This window comes from Etheostoma cragini, chromosome 12, assembly GCF_013103735.1.
Source record: "Etheostoma cragini isolate CJK2018 chromosome 12, CSU_Ecrag_1.0, whole genome shotgun sequence".
In the NCBI taxonomy this organism is placed as follows: Eukaryota; Metazoa; Chordata; class Actinopteri; order Perciformes; family Percidae; genus Etheostoma; species Etheostoma cragini.
In genome coordinates this window covers 13441461-13464405 of record NC_048418.1, presented here as the reverse complement: position 1 = coordinate 13464405, position 22945 = coordinate 13441461, and the positions used below count along the sequence as shown (strand labels likewise).

At 39.9% G+C, this 22945-nt stretch overlaps 1 protein-coding gene and 1 long non-coding RNA gene across 2 annotated transcripts; both read left to right on the top strand.

Moving 5' to 3' along the window:
* The first annotated feature begins 298 nt into the window (after positions 1-298).
* Positions 299-16853, top strand: LOC117954859. The gene is made up of 3 exons (XR_004658909.1): positions 299-309; positions 4471-4474; positions 16502-16853. It is a non-coding gene; the product is annotated as an uncharacterized LOC117954859 (long non-coding RNA).
* A 1904-nt stretch (positions 16854-18757) lies between these two features.
* Positions 18758-20950, top strand: LOC117954565 (aquaporin-1-like). The gene is made up of 4 exons (XM_034888459.1): positions 18758-19193; positions 19922-20083; positions 20318-20398; positions 20717-20950. Exons 1-4 carry the CDS (start codon positions 18831-18833, stop codon positions 20894-20896), a joined length of 786 nt encoding a protein of 261 aa, XP_034744350.1. The 5' UTR covers positions 18758-18830; the 3' UTR covers positions 20897-20950.
* The last annotated feature ends 1995 nt before the right edge of the window (positions 20951-22945 follow it).

Sequence of the window (22945 nt, the reverse complement as noted above, 5' to 3'; positions counted from 1 at the left end):
TTGAAAGACCAGTCCCAAGAATCTATGCAAACAGACTGAATTCAAATGAGATCAATTTAACAATGAGCCAATACAAAACACTACTGTTATGAAGATTTGGCTCAACTCGAGGCCGTGAAATAAACTCAAAAAGAGTGCTGTGGAGAAATGAGTGAATAGATTATCAATGTTCCCCTGCTGCTCTGGTTATTTATGGTATTTTTTAGAACAATGTCTTATACATTAAACGTACAGCACATGCCTAAAACACAACAGCAGTTGCATTCAACTGAATAAGTAAATATACCAGGGATGAGGTGAGCTGGAACTGTGTGCATATTTGTATAGACTCGCCAGAAAAAAAAACATTAGTAATTTTAGGACCTCATGTGTTCAACCATCGCCAGTGTCACCAGTAGAAGTGGTGCAAACTGCATTATAGGAGAGGAAGTGCACAGACAAGGGATTCAAGTGCTGGGCATGTTAGCAGTGAAGTCATTGGAAGCTGGCTTGTTTACAGTTGAGTTAGCATTATTTGTTGGACAAACCATTCGTGTTGCACATTATTAGCCAACATTAGCCACACAAGCTTAATGGGTAATATCTGTGGTTGATGTATTGCCACATCAGCTCAGTGCACAGTACCGCAATGGCTGACAATTAAGCCACATTTAGCAGCACTCATACTTTGTTTGTAAGTGCTATAGTCTTAGACTGCCGGGGGACTTCCTTTGACACACTGAGCTTGTCTCTCTCTTTCCATCTGTGTACGTCCATGTTGCAGTAATGCTTGTTTCTAACTTAGCTCCAAGGAACGTTTTCCCTGGAGTCCTTACGTTTTCTCACCTCACAGTTTTTGTTGGATTGGAGTGGCACCTAAATTGCTTTTGCAGCTGCTTCCATGGTCTTGCTTGATGCCCTGCAACACTCTGCACTGATTCTTCTATTATTTCTCTCTCATAGTTATATCATCTTTATTGGTACAATAATTGCTACTGCTGTGTGTGTGTGTTTGTGTGTGTGTGTGTGTGTGTGTGTGTGTTTTATTGCTTACAAATTTAGCTTTCCATTTGTAAGAGGAAGTAGGCCTATGTGTTTTTTTTTCTTTCAAAAGTTATATTAGGATTATACTCGGATTGCAGCTTTAAGTTGCATGCACAACTATGGTCGTCATGTCATTAGGCATTGATGCTAAGAAACGAAACAGGTGAATACATTGTTGTTTGAAATGTTGGAATTGGGATTTACACAGCAACACTGGCTGTTTTAGATTTTATAAAATCAATTTAACCAGCTAAAGTGTTTTGCTTGTTTCCTGATGGATTTAGTCTATTTTAAATTAAAAAAGAAAAAAACAAGAAAACCAAACGCCCCACAGTTTTGACCTGAAATTACAAGTGTTCTTCTCGTTCTTCTCTTCTTCTTCCAGTTGTGTATGAGTGGAATTCAGATGGAAATCAAGGAGTCTTTGGATTGCTATGTTGTCTACATTGAAGAAAAGCCTATTGGGAATTATCCCTGGACGTGTTTTGAAGTCGGCTGTAATCACAAAACATAGAGCAGAGGAAGTTCAAGCACTCTGCTATTTAAAGTATTTGCACCACAGTAAACAATGAGATCTATTCAAAGGATTGTTTGGGGCATATTGTTGATTTCAGTAGTGATGTGAGTAAGTCCGACCTGTGTCACGTGGAGAAAGTATGTGACTTGAGTATTGTATCTGAACACTCTCCCGCCTCGGCCGCATGTTGGACCGCACCTTGTTGCTACAAATGCTTTCAAGCACATCAATGGCTACACCATCTGGTGTGGGGGTAACCGCTTATTCCCCGACGTAGCATTTCAGTATGTGAAGGAACTGTGCGTTTCCCTTTGGCTAAAAAAAGAAACAAATCAAAGTATTTTAAGCATCACTCCCTAATAATTTGACGGAGTTTGCACTTTTGTTTTTCATAAAACCAAGGACAGATATGTGGGCAGAGGGAGATGAAAGTCAGGATGGAATATACAGCCCACAGTGGATCCCACAAAATTACAGTACAGCACAGAGTGAGTCTTTCTCACGTCTTTTTTCTCTTGCTTTTAGCAGATGATGATGATGACACTGCCAACTCAAAGCATGAGAAAGGTCTTTTGTATCAACATGTCAGCTTAAGCAATTCACACCACCAGGTATGAATTAAACATTTCCCAAGCTGTATTTAGAAACCAGACCGTTTTGTAAGGTTGGTCTGACGACTATAGAGAGATAGGCTATTCAGAATTGGGAAAACTAATTTCATGTTTGACTACAAGGGGACATACATTACCAACATAGATTTGTTTCATTAGTGTGTGATTGAACACTGGCCAACTACCAATAGACCTGTCAAGTCGTGTTTGATAGACCACGCCCAGCAATGTGTGGAATTTAGGAGGTCTTAAGTTTTAACAACATTGTAAATTCTTAAAACCGCATTCATTCAATCACGTGTTACAATAATTCTGAATGTGTTGTGCAAGCTTGCAATTTCAAATTTTCTTGCATAATCCTTTTCTGTTTAACTGTTAGTGATTTTTTATTTCCCAATATTTTTCAGAGAGGTCTAAATTTTATCTGCACTTGGGATGATAAAAGGGGTTGGCTGTTTTCATCTGTTTTCAGCTGACATACTATATTCCATCTGCCTGAAAAAAAGTTAAAAGCCTTGTCATTTAACAAACAGAAGTGGATCCATAACACAACATCCTCTTAGTTTTTTTTTTTCTTTTTAAACACTGAACCTGGTCTCTCCTAATAGATGCAACGTCCAAGCTTATCGTAGATGGAAAATAACAAGAAGGTGATGATTGATGAATCCCATTTCACCTTATGCAGATGGTAAATAGAAAACATCATTCATGCGATACAACATCTTGCGCATTGACAAACCACAAAATTCCATTCATGTTAAACATCACGTGTGGCCTGATGGGCCTCAGGTGAATGCAAGGTATGCCCTGATACCAGCAAAGATAAAGTAATATCTATACGGTTCTCCTGACCTTTGAGGCAACCCGTAAATGCTCTGCAGAATGTCATAGTGGATGTGTAATGGTATACATTTACACATAATGACTATAGAGATCACTGCAGCTGATACTGGGGGCTAAAGCCCAGATCTATATGAAGCTCTCAATCATCACAATCATTTTTTTTCCCCCACAAATGATCACAGGTTTATCAAACTTTGCAAAACCACAGTTTTTCTGATCTAATAGAGAGAAATAAAGTATTATTGAATCAGAGAGGGATTGAATCAAGATTATTTACCATCCTTTCCTGTCTCACAATGGCCGGACACTGAGTTGAAATAACATGCAGCCCATACCGTCCTTATTTTGAGTTCAACCGAGTGTTAACCTAATATTTGTACGAGTGCTTTATAAATAATGATGTTTCTATCCTCCCATTTTACTCTCCCTAAATAATCTTCATCATGAGAAACTTTTATCCAAATCTGAACCACACTGTTCCATTCAGAGTCACTCTGAGGGAAGCATTTTAATTAGGGAAGGAGGAAGGAAAACTGGTAAAGAGGGACAGTACAGCATAGGAGACAAGGAAGGGTGTGGATTCATTGAGCAGCAGTTTAAAGCACTTGATTAAAGACAATAAAAACGTTTTTTGTCGCCTAAAATTAACCCTGTAGCAGAGTAGTCAGGACCAAGCATTGTGGGTAGCCAGCGAGTCTGTTTCTTGCAGAAATGGCTAAATGCAATTTGTGGATGATATGCAAGTTATAAATAAACATGTGTGCTAGCGGATGGAGCTCATCAGCTACCCACTGAGACAAGATGCATCAAACATGTCAAACTTTACAAAAGAAACTCCAACCAGTCCAGCTTGGAAGGCATGTTTTCAGCTTGGCAAAGGTCTGTCACAATGACTGGCCCTATGCCTGATGGGCCGGGATTTATAGACAACGTCCGCTCTGTTGCTGCCTTAATCCATTGCCCAAAATGCTCCATGGAAAATAACATGTTTAAGAATACCACTGCACATGCAAGTACACACCTTTAAAAGGTTTGTATATTTTATCAGGAGATTTGTGGAGTCAAGTTTTGTCATATGGCAAAATTCTAAGAGCCTACTTTGTAATCTAATGGCCTTTTGTGTAACAGGAAGTAAGCCGAGCCACCCTTTGGTGAACTGATTGACTAGGAGGTTGTTCTAATCAAAGCTGTTTAATTTATTCTGTGTACATAGGGTAAATGCTAATGTTTTCTTCTTGGCAACTTTTCATTTTGGCAGAGAAGCTCATCGTTGAAACACGACAAGGAAATTACAAAATAATTTAACGGCCCAGGGTCTTTTCCGAGCTTTTCATGTCTGGTGACTAATAGGACTTCAACTCAACAGCTAATCATCATTTCTTTCAGCCATACTGCTCTACCCATTCATGTGCCGTGTGAAGCTGCAATCCAGGAATGGACAAAACAACTGCTGTCTTTTTCTCTGAGCTTAGTGAGAAATGTTTATGTGCTCGGTTTAGTCTTCAGTTTGGTTCTCATCCTGAGTTGGAGCGGCTGCAAGGACAGCCTCTTGGCAATGCTCTCTCATTAACATATAGGTCTGAAACAGCCTGCTGCTCACACATTGTGATCCCTTTTTAACACCCGACTCGCCTCAATAGCTTTTTATTCCTCACCATGGGGTTGGGAGGTGTGTGTGTGTGTGTGTGTGTGTGTGGGGGGGGGGGGTACAGCATTAAAAATGGCAGATCCGTTCAATGTTGTGTAGCTCAAGAGAAAGAAACAGCATCCCATTAGTGAGTTCAATAAAACAATAGGAGTGACCTTTTTAAATACCAGGGATTTTGTAATTACACTTGAGAAATTAATATTCTGACCTGCACTCATCCTAAGAGGTAAGGTGCAAAGGTGGTCTGAAACAAAGCAGTCTTCAGGTCCATGCAAATTGCAGTTTCGTAATATCGTTCGTTGCATCTTGAAATTAGCAAACATCATTTCTTAAATTAGTAGTGTTGTGATTACATGAGAGGCTTTACATCTGAGGAGGTTGATCTGCGTCTAATGATATGACACCCAAAGTAATGGCTTAAAAACCGTATACCTTTAACCCCATTAAGCAGGTGGGCAGAGACAAAGCTGTGATTGTATTTTGTGTCTCTGTATGGCATGAGGTGGTCTTGCTGACATGTTTGCCAATTATTTGGTGGGACAGCTAACAAAAATAATATAATTTGAAAAGACGGGTCCTAAATTACACTTTGACTAAACAAAAACAGGCTACTCATTTTGAGCTAATTAACCACCCTCCAAAGTCTTTAGCTATGCACATATTATTGCTTTTACTACAGTCCCATGCACACCGTTTTAATATCTTGTGTTTTGATATTAATATTAATACTGGTCTTGGTAGTGGGCAGGGTCAGACTGATGTAATATGAGAGGTAGTGGTTGTGTGCTGTTTTAACGTCAACAGTCACAGGTGCGTGGAATGATTGCGATGGGACGAGAAGGTAGCTTCCACCTGAAGAACACATACCACTAGCTGGAGCCTTCAACAGAAAGTTCACCCAAGAGAGGAGTCCCTAAAGCCCTTAAACAGAGAAGAGTAATGATGCTTTTACTGTTCATCCTGTCAATGGCCCTCCTAACATCTTAGCAAAGTAAAGTGCTAAGCTCCAAGTATTCCTCTGTATGATTGGATACTGAGTCTCTAATCTGTTCTCACTCTTGCTTTTAGAAATGAATTGGGGGACAGAGCAGCAAGGTGGAGCTTGGTGGATATCTTGAGAGATACGTGTTGGTTAAAAGTGTCAACGTTGTGAACGCTGTGGATGAGTATGGTTGCAACTATGTGTCCAAGAAATGAAAAAAGGACATCCTCTGTTTTTCTGCCGAGTTGGCAAAGTGTGCTTTTTGGCAGGGTGGTTTGCCAATGGAAGTGAATGGAAGGCCTCTTACTATGCAGCTGCACACCTCAACTGTTAAATGGATATCAGGCGGAGGGACAGTAACTTATAGTGAGAGGATAAACATTCACCCAGGGATTTCTAAGAGCAATATATGTGGCAAGATTGTTTTGATGAATGTGTCTGTAAAATGTCTTGAGATAACTCTTGTTATGATCTACTTCAAACACAAATGAATTATTATGAATTAAATTGAAAGGGAGACAAAAGGACTGAGCTTCTGATGCATTTCCTAATGGTGCTCTCTTGTGTATTCATAATTACTGTTTTCACCTATGGTTTATACGTCAATATAAGCTACATTATGATCTCTGAGGTTCCTCTGTTTGTTTCCCATCAGTAAAAACAATGATATTCCTCGAAAGCACAAACAAACTTACCTTGAGCCACCCTAAACATCATCTTCCTCCTGCTGACTAATGCAGCTTTCTCTCACTAGGGGAAACAATGACATACAATGCAGGGAAGCAGCTCCCAGATTGTTTCCTTCCCTTAACAAGGCAGTGGCTACTACAGGAGACAGGAGAGTCAATTTTGCACCCTAGGGACTAGCACTGTGTGAGAAGATCCTGTGCCTTTGGAGCCAACACCTGTCCTGTTGCCACCCATGTTTCAGTTCCCAGCTGACCTCCCACGGATTACCAACACATAATCAGCTCACTTCCACACAACGTTTCCATGTAAGATTTACCGCGGACACTCAGGCCTCTAGGAAATGCCTGCGATGTAATTTATTGTCTGTCTGGTTTTGGTTTGAGTGCACAGAGTACATAATAGCTTGACGTTTTGTTTACTCCACCAAGAATGGTCATTTGGCACGCACCCAGGTTTCATAATGAAAAAATAAATAAATAAGCCTTGTTAAGCTTGTCCCACTTTTTTAAAGAAAGACTGGTCCACATGTTTCATAATTTTTTAATAAAGCCGGGAACACATCCATCCTCAAAGATACTTCAAAAATTACTCAGTGTGAATCTAAAGAGATGCTGCACCTAAAATCTAAAACATTTTCTCTTTGACAGAGGTCCATACAATCTTCTCAAAACACTTCTGTTGTTGCATGCACCTACACAGAAAATACAGCTAAATATGATTCTTCCGGCGGATTATAAGCGCAGCAGGAAGGAGTACGACTCAACACGTGCTAGTGTTTTTACAATCAAAAAATACAATAGAGTCACTGCTTATAATAGCTAGTGATATTTTTCAATCCCTATAGGGAACTTTTGTTTGCACTTGCGTCAGGCCAGCAGCTGGCAGGGATGTGGTGCCTTGTTTAAAGCCACTTGAGCTTATTAACAGACATGCTCCCGCCACTTTCCCCATGTAGTTCAAGGACAGCTTCTCGGACCTCAAGGCCAGTGAGAGGAACCTGAATCCCTAACGTGACGCTCTTCCTCTCCCATGAGCTTAAACTCACAATACTGTCGTGGATCATTACCACAAAACTGGCACACAGGATGGAACAGTGTCCAAGACACCAGTCGCCTAGCATCCCCCCACATTGTTCTGACCACGGGTTTTTACCACATCAAAGACCTTGACGTGCATCACCAACGACTCTCACAGAGACAGGATTTCTTGGAGGAGCTGGTAGACATGGGAAGGGAAAGAGGGGTGCTTTCACACTTCCCAGCAGGCAGAATTGTCTCTGTGTAGGAAGAAGTGAGTAGAGGCATGCAGACAAAGGATTTTTTATGACATTTAGCGTGGATATGAAAAATGTACAACCTTATTTAAATAATACAAAAATGCATATTCTAAAACCACTCATTCTTTATCATGAAGCACAAAATACATTATGTTCTTGAAGATGTGAAACCAGCAGCCACAAATGTAAATCTGTGGGCAGCCTCAGTGTTTTATTGGCAGTCATTACTCCTCAGACGTTACCATAAATCATCATAGTCATTGAACATTTTCTAGAAGTGACTGACACATTTGTAAGTCCAAAGGGAAACCGCAGCCCTGTCCAAACATCAGCAGTCAGCTAAATTTAATCTGCATCCTGGCTGACTTTTCAATTCCTCTTTCCTCCAAATAGCATTCTTTTGTCTTGTTCAGCCTCACCCGAGACAAATAGTCTCTTCCAACTCTTTCCTTTAACAAAAGAGGAAAATTTGGATTCATTTCCACTCATAGGAAAAAGAGAAACCGATCATGGGATAGACTTCTGACGTAACTTTCTATTGTATTATCTGATCTCTTGCTGCTACAAAGATGTTCTGGCAGATTGTGAACATCTGCATCCCAATTCCTTGTATTGTCTTTTAGTCTGAAGGCTGAAGTCAGTAAGGGTAAGAGAACTTAAAGCTGCCTGTTTCAACTTCCTCTTCTGGCGCAAAAAAAGCATTAGGATTCAGACATGAATGTTTCCCTGAGTACTTTCTCTCCATAAAAGCAGACACATGGCATGTTGCGTTTATGAGAAAAATGACAAATGTATCAGTTTTGTATTACTACCTAACAAATAAACACCATCTAAACACGCACATCACACAATGAACAAAATGAAAACAAGCAAGAAAGCATCACTAAGTAGCAGCTATTGTTACAGCAAGTGCCTGTTGGTTTACTTTAATATCAGATAACATTTTCCTGAAAGACCTATACAAATATATTATATAACAAGCATATCTAAAGTCTGGCTCAGGGGTCAATCACGGCCCGCGGTCAGTGTTCATACACGCCAAAGCCTCGGGTTGTGAAAGATGAGCAAGAGTCATATGTGGTAAGCTTAAATGTTAACAAACTTTGCATTACGCATTAAGAGTCATGTTTAAAATTAACATGAGGTCAAGATTTTTTATCAACTATAAGTTTAAGGTATTCCATGCAGTATGTTTGGTCATCTGACTACAGATGTAAAAGTAAAGAAGAATTGTTGTTTTTTGAATTTGTTCAAGCTTGAGTTGTGTTTAATTTGGTTACATTTAAAAAAAAAAAGAGTATTGCGACAATAAAAATAAAGATTGTTATAGATCAGTGCATTTCTATGTCACTTATATTGCTAAAAAACTGTTGGGACCATTACCCCCCCGGGCATCTTCACATTGTCTAATCTGGCACTCTTTAAAAAAGTGTGGACACCCCTGCCATATAAGGATGCTCTCCAACGTTTGAATATGAAACATTCACCGTAAAAGATTTGTAGTTTGAATCAACATGTGCAGATTGCAAGTGGAAAAGTGGATAGACTTGCAGGAGCAGTTGGAAACCGTTTTGTGGATGAGTCGTTCAGGGAATCCGTGTTTTAAAACTAAAATGATTTTGGGTGGAATATCACTTTAGATCATGGTACAGTAGATGCATGTGAAATGTGTGTCCCACCAGAAGCCTTACACCAATGGGAATGTAAACAAAAATGTATACACTGTAATTTTAGAACCTTTTTATCACATAGAGAAAGCCACCGATTTGGACAGGGGAATTCAACTGTGTCATTTACTGAGGCATGTTGACGGTATTGTCATGAAGATGTGTTATTAATTAAATTCTGTATATTGTGTACCACTATCTGGCTAGTTGCTGCTCTATCAGTGTAATGATCTGGATGTATCAATCTTTGACCCTCTCCCTGGTTTGCAATTACTTCCTGCAAGCGCTCTGGTCATGTTTCCATAAACTGTAGCCTCCTCTGCTTTCGGTTCCAAACTCTCCGTGACGTGTTTTCAGATTTCTGCCTCCCCGTGGGCTTGCAAATACTGCCCTGTGCTGACTCTGTCACTGATCTTGCGCAGACGTTTTTTCACTGTTTCCTTTTTCTTTTGTCGTATCTCGATCTTCTGTGTGGTCACTGCTGATAGCCTTTCCTTCTGTTGTTGTTTCCTTGTGCCCAGCACTTGTTGATAGGTGAAACCTGCTTTACATCCTGCCAGAGGGTATCAGGGTGGTTCTCCTTGTCATATAGCTCTTGATGTAGTTGGAACATGAGGCTGAGTGCCAACCTGTAATCTGTCTGGATCTCTGGGTCTTTTAGGAGCTATAAATTACACTTCTGCCTTTTGTTATACTTTATTGGGAAGTTTTCTCACTGTTTAATGCATCGTGTGCAGTTAGTAGATTGTGATATGTTCCAGCATCCATCCCTGTCTTTATATGCACATCCTATTGAGATCTTGGACATTCAAAAATACTCAATCTGGTTCTCTGTAAACTGATCCAGGAAACCTGGAAAAGTGCATATTTCAATGATTGAGTTCAGTCCTTGTTTTTGTTGTTGTTTTTAACATGCTCATGGTATCCAAAGATCTTTTTGAATCATTACCAAATTCTGGTTCCCCATCTGTATATGTCAGTAGATACACGTGGGGATGGCTCAGGTACACTATATATGAGATTGTCCAAGAATCCTGGACTGAACTGTAGAATTTGTATTTTGCTTCCAGTTTTTCCAGATTTTCCTCTTATTAATTTAGAATGCAGCAGCCAATGGGCCTTTGACTTACACCCTGTTCCCTCTATGTGTGTAGAGAAAAAGATACAAATCAAAATCTTCTCATTAGTACCTTTTACGTAGTACCCTTTCTTGCAGTTAAATTTTACTAATCAAACATTTACCCATTATCAATGGTGGAAACAACAACACAGAGAGCTGTACATGCTGGCAGTACATGAACCCTCAGCAGCATCCCACGTGTTCCACCGTTGTGGAGTGAACCCAGGTTTCCATGTGTTGTGAAATGTTTACCTTTCAGTACAAAGCTGTACTTTTCCCTTACCTCTATATGTGTGTGCGTAGTGGAGAAGTAATAGACACCAGAGGATTTGAAGACAATATGTCTTATCAGTAAAAGGTGACTTACCACTGTCAGTCCGAGGTAAGGTCATTCACAGGATTTTTTTGGAAGGATAAGATTCCAGAAGCTGAGAGACCAACAGGCATGGTTTTGTAGGACACTCCTGCATAGACTGGATTCTTCACCTACACATTATCATTTAACAGTCACTGGAGTACAATTCTTCTCTATATTAATGTTTTTGACTCTTAGTCAGGCTAGTTAGGCTAATGTAGACATTAACCAAAAGAAAAGAGAAGAGGAATTCAGACAACCTTGTGAATGCAGTTCAATGACCTGCATTTATGTGTAGATGATAATGACTTGTCTGCCGTTTCTCACAGACACCAACAGATGCAGATAATCTGTCAAAACTGCCTGTATGGAGCCAGTCATGTTAGAGACGACATACATTTATCAGATTTGAGTTTTTGAAAACAAATCAAGACACTGATACAGACATGCATGCAAAACGTCAAAACATTAGAAAGTCCAATAAGATCAGGCCGCAAACAAAGATGTACCTGGCTTTCTACATTGGGGCAGTCATTTACTGTTTATGATTATACAGTCCAATCACCCTTGTTTAACTGATGTATACAAATTAGTAAAATCAACAAGAAGCAAACTGATCAAACATACATGTGCATGCATAAACAGACCGAGCATACAAGGCCGTGACTTTGGGATAGCGGGCCTTTAAGAAAATTAAAACTTTTTAAAAGTCTCCTTTAAATAATTGTACATATCCATCTGCCAGGCATCATTAGAGATATTGACCTTTGGCAAGGAACTTAGTGGAATCTGAATAGGAGTTTAAATAGTGAAGGACAAAGACTTAAGAAGTATCAGCCACCGACATCACCAGACGGGCCTTAATATTGAGCTCAGAGAGAAAAGAGAAAAAGCGAGAGAAGACCCACAAACACCTGGAGAAGAAACCTTTGAGACGGACACCAGTAAGATGGGCTACACCTAGAAAAAGATGGAAAAAATTACCCATGCAGCACCACAAATGTTAAAGATCAATTCCCAATAGGGAAATTACAGTGTGTGTTGTCAGTAACCTTAAGTTGACCCCATGAGTGAGAGAGTGATGATGTTTTAATGGGTAAAACATACAGCAGTGGGATACTTAAACATCCCCTCCACTAAAATTGGGTTTTTCTTATGTTTGTGTCCCCTGAAATGTCTGACATGGACTATACTGACTTGTGTCTGTGCAAAGTCGGTCTCTAGAGAGATGTTTTCACATTCCTCTACTGAAGGGGGGGGGGGGCGGATGTCAGTGCACCAACCAAGGCAAGCCAGACCAATCGGTTAATGTTTAAAGTTATATAAACCCACCACAGATAAGACACTTCAATGCTGTTGCAACGATTGTCAAACAATCTGAGGGTGCTTAAAAAATAAATTATTGCACTGAAGATTAGACACCTTTCCTTTGCATAAGAGATAAGATAATACTGATGATGTTTCTGGTATCTGATGTGCCTCTGTTACGTCATTGGCTGCTTTGTTTAGCGTAACAGTGTTATTTTACTTCTTGCTTAGACATTTGGTGAAATGTGTTGTGTTAAAGCCCATTTTGTCGATAGATAGATAGATAGATAGATAGATAGATAGATAGATAGATAGATAGATAGATTAAATCCTGTTGTATTTTTCTCAGATTTGGTTTTTCAGTGTGTATTTCCATTTAGATTTCATAAGAAAGCTCACAGCCGGGATATTCAATTTTTACAGGACATTTTAATCTCAGTGTGTGTACCTGTAAAATTCATGCTAATGTGTAAAACATTATTTTTATTTGATTAGTTCTGCCTTAATAGCATGAAATAACTCTGCCGAGACACTGGTACCACTGGTTCTACTCCTGTGTCTTATCTCAATCCCTTTAGAGTTGTCGAGATGGCTTCAATAAAAAAAGAATGTGTTACGTAATGATATATCACTGAGCCTTACAGCACATGGTATATGGAGAATCCCACGTTTACTAGAGGGAGGGTTTTCCACAATTTATCTATATACAGTACATAAATACATACACAGGTTGTCATAAATAATTATAGTTTTGTTTACTAGGATCCCCATTATCGAAAGCCATGCTGTCAGCTAGCCTTTGTGAGTCCGAAAACAGAAATCAAACAATTTACCAATCAATTATGTACATTGCATTCAAAACTTTGCATTGCATGCAAAAGAAAAATCCATGATCGAACCATTAGGCGCCACACACAAAAACAATCAACAGGCAGTCATCATTTACTGTAAAATTAATTGCATTCAATTTTGTTTTAAGTTTTCTTGAAATTGCTTTAGTCATTTATTTTATTAACCCGATTTGGTAATGAGTTTTATGAAAAATGTGATCAGTACTGATTTAAATGAAATATGCTTGTGTAATGTGTATCTTTGGACTGCAGAGATGTGCAGACGGATATGCAGTACCTTCAACAGTTTTTTCTTTCTTTGAGAACTGTTCCAGCTGTTACTCAACAAGGAATTTTAAAGCACATCAAATCAAATTCACCTCCTGAGGGAGTTTAGTGGTAATACTTTAGCTTTATGCCTTTTAAATCAAAGGCAGAGATGAGCTCACCAACAGTTTGAAGTCCAGCCTTGTCAGTTGGCACGGCTACATTTTACTATTTCCCAAACTGGTTTACATGCAAGAGAAGTTAATGTTATCCCAGAGCATCCAGGATGGCAGCTCGCCATTAAGTCCTAATAAAGTCTAAGGTTTTATTGGGAAACAGTTACACTAGACAGGACATATGTGTAAAACAATAGTAAAATAATCTTGTAGTATATCTATAAGTGAGAGCAACTACTGTGTCATTGGTACCATTAACTCATTAATTATGACAGCTTTCATTTTACAAATCTGTAAACCTCTAAAACTGTAAAACAGTTTTCCTGTTCACAGCGATCAATATTGAAACTAATGTGATTTGTCATAAAGGTCTCCTTGGTGATCTTGCTGTAGAGATGTGTAAAACATGATATGGTCCCAGAAGCGGGAAGAAGTCTATAATGTTGGAGCTGTTGTCATGGCATCACAGACCCCTGACTAAGCCTCACAAAAATGTTTTTGTATGGGTTCTGTAGAGATGGGGGGAGACAAAGGCAAGGGGCTTTTACAATGGTTATAAATAGGCAAAGAGCCAGGAGCCACACGCAACACTTGAGCAGAACTGATCCCCCTAATAAAAGGCCCCCTATGTGTTTGTGAGTCTGCCGGTCTCAAGAGAACAAACAGAATGGAAATATAAACCTCTCCTCGGAGATAGACACAAGCATCGGACCAAAATTCAGAGGGTGGTTGGAGCACTTAAAGATCTTAAAGAAACTTGTAACCAACAAAAAGAGTTTTGTTACAACCGAAATAAATCTCGACAACTCACCACAGTTGCCTCATGTAAAGACCCGAGGAAGCTCAATTCCCCGTTAAACGGTTAATTATTTTAAAGATGATGAACCCACCATGGATTAGACACTTTGATGCTGTTGCAATTATGAAAAAATAATGCGTTGCACTAAAGAGTATAAAACAACTTTTACAGAGATAAAGTAGCTGATGTGTATATATTTCAGATCTCCACAGTTTGCCCAGATGAATTCACATGCTGACGTCCTTCCAGAATCGCTGATCAATGGTGTGGAGGGGCATGCTAATGTCCTGCTGTTCTTCTGTCACAGACACATGCAGAATAAGAGGATATCCTATGATGGTTGTTGCAAAAATAAACAGTCACCTTATAACTTGCTAATTACGGTCCCACTGTGGAAGTCAGATAAGCCAAAAACCATTAAAGCGACATTAGACCTGCTAATGCTTCCTATCCTGAGCAACCACACCAAACATTACACCTTGGATATTTTACAAACAAATAAAAAGCAGGAAATTGCTGGGATGTCATATATCATCTGATAATAGCTGGACGAAAGCTTACATCACGGCATTGGTGTTGTTGGGGACAACTCAAGCAAAAGATTCAAGCAAAATTTGTATTTTGGTTCACTGGATTTCTGTGTTGTCCATCCTCCTCAACCTTTAACCTGTCGATCTGTTTGTTCAACTACTAACCCCAAGACACACTCAGAGCTTGGGTATGGTTTGGTTTCATCTTCCACTCTTTAAGTGCATTGAAACACTTTATACTGCTTTGGGAGAAACAGTGTGGCAGGAAAGGGAGATTGACGTCTGAAAGTGATAAAGTGAGCCAAACCATGATGACTCTTTCCTGTCGAGCATTTACTAAATTGGTATTCATTCTGGCCTGACAATTGCAACCCTTAAAAAATGGCGTGAAGCAAATTCAATATTTGGAATAGCATTTCCCAAACCACAATTTATCCATCATGTGCTTTCACTTCTTACACAAATTTCTCACACAGAGCTTATCACTGTGTTTATAATTTGTGTACTTTAAGCATTCTCCACATTCCTATTCTCATGGTGTTAGCATATCACAATCACATCCCTCCACAAGCTCCAGCGGAGGTTTGGAGAAGATGTAAGCACAGGCAAAGCTAAGTGCTCCGAAAGTCTGATAAGATACAGAAATATCTGGGGGGTTTAGGGAAGTTTGGCACTTCCTTAAAGGTGTGGTTCAGAATTTTGTACACAAGACCTTATTTTCAAGTTGGCCAATGTGTTTTTTATCAGTGGAGACAGTTTTCAACACTTTTCATCCAGTCCTTCCAATTGCAGAGTTTACTGGTGCTAGCCTAGCGCAAGTCGACAGTGTGCTAGCCTGCCATTAAAAACAGTCTCACCCACTCAGCAGTACACCAAAGGCAAATAAATTATAACGCCAGACCATCAGTGTAAATGTCTATTGATGGAATAATGTTAGAAATAAAACTACCCTTGCAATGTATTGCAATCAATATACTGGATTCCCTTTAGTTGGCCGCACAGGCTATAGCAGCGGGTGGAGTTATATTACCTAGGCAACCAAGAAAGCCGGTTCACATGTCAATCAAGTTTATTTACCTCCTGCTGTCACTCGTTGCTACAGAAGCAGAGTACATTGAAACCAAGAAATTGTCTTTATAAAAATAACCTAGCTGTTTTATGTAACAAAAACAATGAAATATGAAAATGGTATCCTTGGAGTGTAAAAGACTGCTTAAATCAACTTAAAATACTTGTCAGTCCACTGTACCGTGAGGCTAAGCATACTCACACGAGCCAGTAGCTCATGAACATGTGGTCAACTAATATGATGAACTCCATTCCTTGTTAGTAATCCCCTCAGCTAGGGTGTTGTCAGTGGGTAAAATTCTCCCTTTCTCAAATGTTGTGGTTATCAAGGATTACGTTTTGCTGGTGATTTACGTCACTGATCTTTTTCCCACACAGTGTAATACTCCCACACTGCCGACATTTTCTTTGACTATAACCAACCCATGCATGGACACAGTACCATTTGACCTCTTACATCACATGACATGCCAGCGTCCTGGCTTCTTCTCCAGATCAGCAGCTGCATCAAATCGCATAGCGAACTGTTGTAAGAGTCCGACTGCAAAAAACAACACATAAACAGTGGCCACTGCCATCGGGGAACGCCATCTTTGTAGGTAAGATAGGTCAACGGCAGTCAATACAGATGTTAAATCGGTGCATCCTGACAATATATGATAGGGCTGCAAATCCCATCTCATTTTGACTGTGCTGCTTGTGCACTACACCCCTCTCATCAACATATAAAATGTTTTCACCACCGTACCTATCATAACATCATAACAATAATCTCTCCACCTACTCCTCAGGCACAAAGAACCAATCCAGATTGAGAACTGGTCTGAGAAATGTCCCTCTATCCAACCACATCAATCTCTTTAGTTCAAGATTTCACTTTAAGATTAATGACGGTGTCTTCATTTTGAGTGCACATAACAGATAAGAGGCAGTTGGTCCTCAGCCCTCACTTATGAATGAGTCTAGTTAGTCAAAAACAGGATCATCATAACCAAACATCTGGATTATTTGTCAATATTTTAAATGATTGAGTACCTTGATCTAATTTCTAACATTCTTTTAATTCTGAGCACTCTCCAGTAAGCTCAAACAACAGTCAGTTTATTTGACATTTACTACATTTTGCATAATGGTTTGGCAATGGAGGAATGCCAAAAATAAAGTTCCATATTCCATATTCACATTTCTATTTTGTTGCAGTACTAAAATACTTCCTGTTGGCTACCACACAATCTTCATTACCTCAATTATGAAACCATAGAGCTAGGACAACTCCGGTCACAAGGGAACCCAAAAAAACTGCATGAGCAGTCTGGTCTACCCTGACGCTGTGTTGGCTCAGTGCCATCATTAGCATGCTACCGTTAGCACAAATCTTTCTTGCATAACTGTAATATTGACACTATTCCAAAGTACAGCCTGATAAACTACATCTAAAAAAAAAGCTTAAAACATTATGGTAGCACTCAACTACTGTGTTCATTTCTGCTTCTTTATCTCTTTTTTAACATTTTACACACAATCATATGATTGGCTTGTGAAAAGGTATCAGAAAAGTGTATAAAATAAGATAAATCACTTTCACTTTGTCCAGATGCATTAAAATGCTTGTTAAAGTTTTTCTTCATGATGAATTATATTCCAAAAATCTAATTCTGGATTAAAAGGGTTGAAGGAATCAGCGGCGCTGATGAGTGTAAGGATTACACCTCCAACACACCCACCAAAACGAGATAAAATAAGAATACCCTAAAGCTCGTTGTGTTTCACACTGTTTCAAAGAAGTATGTCATTCAACCCAGAAACCACTGCAAAACAGTGCATGTTTTAGAACTGAATGTGTCCCAGGTAAAGTAACCTTTTATTATTATTATTGTGTGTGTTACATAAATACAAAAATGTGAGAGATCCATGCATTTTTGTCACATAATGCCACGTTGTGGCAATTAAAAGTAAAGACACAAGTTGTCATGAATACTGCTCTGCTCATCTGACAGAAGAATGCAAACACACAGAGTAGCAAAGTGAATTCCATGACAGATTTCACAGTGTAGTGCCTGTAAGTGTAGTGCCTGCCCCCCCCCCCCCCCCTTTGGGGGCCAGGTGCAACTGGCAGGTCTTTTCTCAAAGTTGATGTTTTACTCCACTCGCAATTCTCCCCTCTAAATGGATCTCAAAATTTTTTTGCTAACAAGCTTTTAGTGACATACTTCACATTTTTGTTTTTTTGCTTGGGTTGCTAAAATAAATCTGTCTCCATCAGTTCACCTCTTTTAAAGAGTTACAAATACAAATATATTCCAATTTGAGCTAAAAATTTATTTATAGTAATGGCGGAGTTTTGGATAAAAAAAAGATTAATATCATTCTCATGACCGTAAATGTGAACCACCACCAGCCACCTGTTAAGGCGGGGACACATTACATTGGTAACGTGTCACACTTGTGTCACCCAATGGCGACATTGTCAGTACATGAACAGCATAAAAACAACAACAACAACAACAACAACAACAACAACAGCAGAGGCATTCATTTTATTTGTTTTTCTATTGGTTCTCTTTCTAAACTTGTCTGGGAACTTTCATGTGAGATGTCCTTTGGATGGTCTTGTAAAAGGTTGAAAACCCTATCTGTGGAGGGAAGGGTTTAACTTAAAATGACTATTTGTGAGTTATCTGATCTTTCTCTGGCTCTCCCTTATGTGCTGTCAGTAATCCATGACACAAGTATTCAACGTTTTAACTTTTTAAAGATAAAGCACAAACAGAAACGGGACAACTTTAACTTATATGTTTTCCTTTTGGTTACAAATATTTCAGGACCCAGTTATATTACTCACAGAAGTCCAAAGACCAGAAAGTGGTGCACAGGGAGGAACTGGGACAGGGGCTGGAGGACAGGGAGAATAGGAGGGAGGGTGAGGGAGCAGAGGGAGGGAAGGGAATGACCAGTCTTTTGGATTTCTCATTAATTCAGTGTGGCCCTCTCTTTCAGGTTTTTTGAGCCCGCCTACTGACCATTATCAGGCCTTATATATGCAGGCTGGTGCTGTTGTTTCTGAGTACATACGCTTTACAGAGCTCAAACCCACAGCCGGACAGCCACACTGCAACCACCATGAGAGAGTTCAAGAGCAAGGACTTCTGGAGGGCTGTTCTGGCTGAACTGGTTGGCATGACCCTTTTTATTTTCCTCAGCATCTCCACAGCTATTGGAAACAAGAACAATGCCAACCCAGACCAGGAGGTGAAGGTGTCGCTAGCCTTCGGACTTGCGATCGCCACGCTGGCCCAGAGTTTAGGCCACATCAGTGGAGCCCACCTCAATCCTGCAGTTACTCTCGGGATGCTTGCCAGCTGCCAGATCAGCGTGTTCAAGGCGGTCATGTACATTTTTGCCCAGATGCTGGGTTCAGCCCTGGCTAGTGGCATTGTATATGGAGCACGGCCAAGTACCAATGATGCACTGGGCCTTAACTCTGTAAGTAAATTTCATATTACTTCTGTTGACAGAACATAAAACATGTGATTTAAAATTGGGAGCTCTTAAACATCCCACACACCACTAACAAGTGGGATGCACTGATGCAACAGTGTGCCTTTAATGTGCCTTTGAAGTAGAAAGTTGACCTCCCAGTGAAAACTGCAACAATAATAAGGATGTAGGTCCTTAATTTGGGACTGTTAGTGTTGTTCTATGAACATTCTGTCATTGCTTCTTATTGAAGAGTGATGACACATGATTAAAGCACACCCCACAGCAACAGCTCAAATAATCTGCAAAGGAAAATATGCAATGTCAACTCTTTGACATTTCTCCCCAGCATTTTTGGTAAATGTGGGGTTTTGAACAGAAAAGTAATTAAATGCTACACTTCTCTTTGACCTATCTGTAAAGTGTAACATCAGCTGCCTTCTTCCCAAAAAGTGTGTTGGAGTCAAAGCAGGATATCTGCTCACTGTGCAGAAACTGTAATACCCCAATTCTTGATGTACAACAGCTAAATTACACTGAATAACCATGCTCAGGTTTTCAACAAATAAATGTGCTGTGTGGCACTTTGGAACCGCTGCCAAATTGCTGTCTGACTAGCAGGGGCCATGCCAGCAGCTGCTAAATGGGAAGTGGTCTTGATGAGAAACCCTACATAATAACTGAGTCAGACCGACAAACTGTTGTTGTTTTGGATTTCTCTGTAACTCTTGCAGCTCAACGGTGTCACTCCCAGCCAAGGCGTAGGCATAGAGCTCTTGGCAACCTTCCAGCTGGTGCTGTGTGTCATTGCAGTCACTGATAAAAGACGGCGTGATGTCAGCGGCTCTGCACCACTGGCCATTGGCCTCTCAGTCTGCCTGGGACACTTAGCAGCTGTAAGTTGGTGGCAACCTTTGACTATCTCTAAAGCTGTAAAATGTTTATTTAGGATTCGGCACAGTGCATTTGAGGAACGTAAACAAGCAACAAATGTGATATAATAAATGTGAGTATAATAATTCATGCATTCTTATTGTTTGTTCAATACCAATCACCCCTTAATCTATCATACCACCAGACCGTGTAGCTGAAGATATCCTGTTATGCTGTTTCTTTGTTATTGTTTGCAGATCAGCTACACAGGCTGTGGAATCAATCCTGCTCGCTCCTTTGGTCCGGCTTTGATCCTAAACGACTTCACGAACCACTGGGTATGTCAGAGACGGAAGCACACATGCTCTTCAGAAGTGCCTCAAGTTTTTCTGCATGCATAGTACATATCAAGCTTAAATAATTCAATAACTCCAGAACAGACAGATGAATAGGTAAATCCTCCACTTTGTTACACGTGTTAATCAGTTACAGCGTTCCTATTGTTTTACAATTTTCCGGCTGAGATATCGACAGAAGTAAATCTTTGAACTTGACTGGAATGTTTGTGTTACATCTTTCTGTGATGATAGCACCATTACTCATGACAGGTGTTAACCAATGCCGATCCAGAGATTGATCAGAGTTATCCACTGCAGGTGTACTGGGTGGGGCCAATGTGCGGTGGAGTAGCAGCAGCTCTCATGTACGATTTTCTGCTGTCCCCCAAATTTGATGACTTTCCGGACCGCATGAAGGTCCTGGTCAGCGGCCCGGTCGGTGACTATGACATGAACGGAGGCAACGACGCTGCAACTGTGGAGATGACGTCAAAATAGTTCCACTCAATCACAGCCACTTAGTTTTATTGTACATGTTTATGCTCCTGTAAATTGAATTTAGTATAGGATTTCAGTGTTTTTGTGCTATTTTTGCAATACCAATGAGGAACGTTGTGGTAACGGGTCACTTAGTCTCTTTCGAATTCACTCCTTTGTTTGACCCCACATAAAAACATACAAGTCGAGGTTTTGACAATCTTGACAGAGCAGTGTGCTGAAATGTTTTCCCATATCAGTGTTCTACAATGAGCCATTTTTTGAACTCTATGTGTGTGTATTACTTTTTATTTCTGATGGATAATGTATTGCCTGTACACTCTTGAAATGTATCTCACTTTTTTTTAATTAAATAAAACACGTGTTCTTGTTATAAAGTTATGTTATGTTATACCGATACCATATATGTTATAAAGACACCATATATCAATAAAACTGGTATGTGATGTTAAAGATGCCATTTTTCTGTCTCTCTGCAGCACTAACCAATCAGGCCTTAAATTGTTGAACACAGAGAACAAAAAAATCATTCTTATGTATTGTATAAGTATTATCTTGTTAAAAAGAGAAAAATCTTATTACATCATAAATGTAATCAGAGTACAACATATTGGAATTCAGATATTTGTTAGTGTTTTTTCAAAATATTTCCAGATGAAAACCATTCATCCATAGCCAGATTAGAGCAACCTTTTAGGGGCCCCAGGGCAGACATTTGCTGTTGGGCCTCTTCCTGTGAACCTGGGGTTGTTGGACCCCCTAGAGGTCTGAGGCCCCTGAGGTATGCTCAGTTGATAATCCAGTTTGTGATTTATCTTACAAGAATTTAAGCCACATCATCAAATGTTTTATTCATTGGCCAACATGTTTCAGCTTTTGTATTTGTCAGTACCAGGACATTTCAACAAAATAATGGAAGAAAAGTTGTAATCAATAAAGGGTCTTATTATGTGGATGCTAGGAAAGATATGTGCTAATCATATGATACATGATGCATTAAATGACCCAAGGACAGTTGACCTTAAGGTCTACAACAGAGAGAAAAGTGAGAGAGCAGACTTCCTCACAGGAAAGTCAGACAAGTGAGTTGTTGCTGATTGCTGGATAGCTTCTCTCACTCATGTTTTCAATAGATCTGATGGCAGGTTGCCAGGGTGGTGAGAGCTTCTGCTCAGCAGCCAAAAAACAGCACATACAGAAGAATTCTCTTAGTTTCCATTTCTCTAAAAGAGTTGAACCTGGTGGACTGCAACAAGACTTCAACCGGCAAGGTGCTGCTGTGGCTGATCAAATACGTGGTCAGTGGCGGACTCTGAGGGGCAGGGCAGAAACAAATAAAAAAGGGCACCAGCACGCAGAAAGTGTATTAACTTGTTGGACAACCATTATGGCACTGCAGCATGTTTTCTTTACTGGCAAGCAGAGTGCCTAAATGGCATTTTATTACGTTTTCTCTACTGGAAGGGCACGTCATAAGGACTCATGAGGTCCATCTATGACATAAAGGCCCAAAGGAGATGGGCCTTACTTTCAGATATTAAGCCAAAACCTCCTTTAGATGGGCAAGAGGAAGGCTGGAGTGGCTGTCAGATGCAGATGAAAAAGAGCACCATGATATGCAAGATTTACCAAACAACTTTATGGCGAGTGGGTGATGTGGGATAGAGAAGAAATAGTATGTAAATAAAATTCTTATTCAAGCAAAACCTCCAGGGCTCAGTAGGAGTCTTTTTCCCAACAGACTTGATGTACAACTGCACCTGGGACTGGGATCTCAATTTAAGCTTTGGACCCAAACTCCAGATAAACTGCTGGAGATTAACTGACAAATCCAAACTGGACTCACTGAACAGTTAACAACCCACACCAAACAGTTTTTAGAGAAAAACAATTCATTTTAGGGCAGATAGGTCAGTTGGTACAGTGGGCGCCCATTTATAGAGGTCTAGTCCTCAACGCAGTGGGTCAGGGTTTGACTCTGACCCGCGGCCCTTTGCTGCGTGTTGTTCACCCTCTCTCTCCCCTGACATCTGTTGTCCTATTAAAATA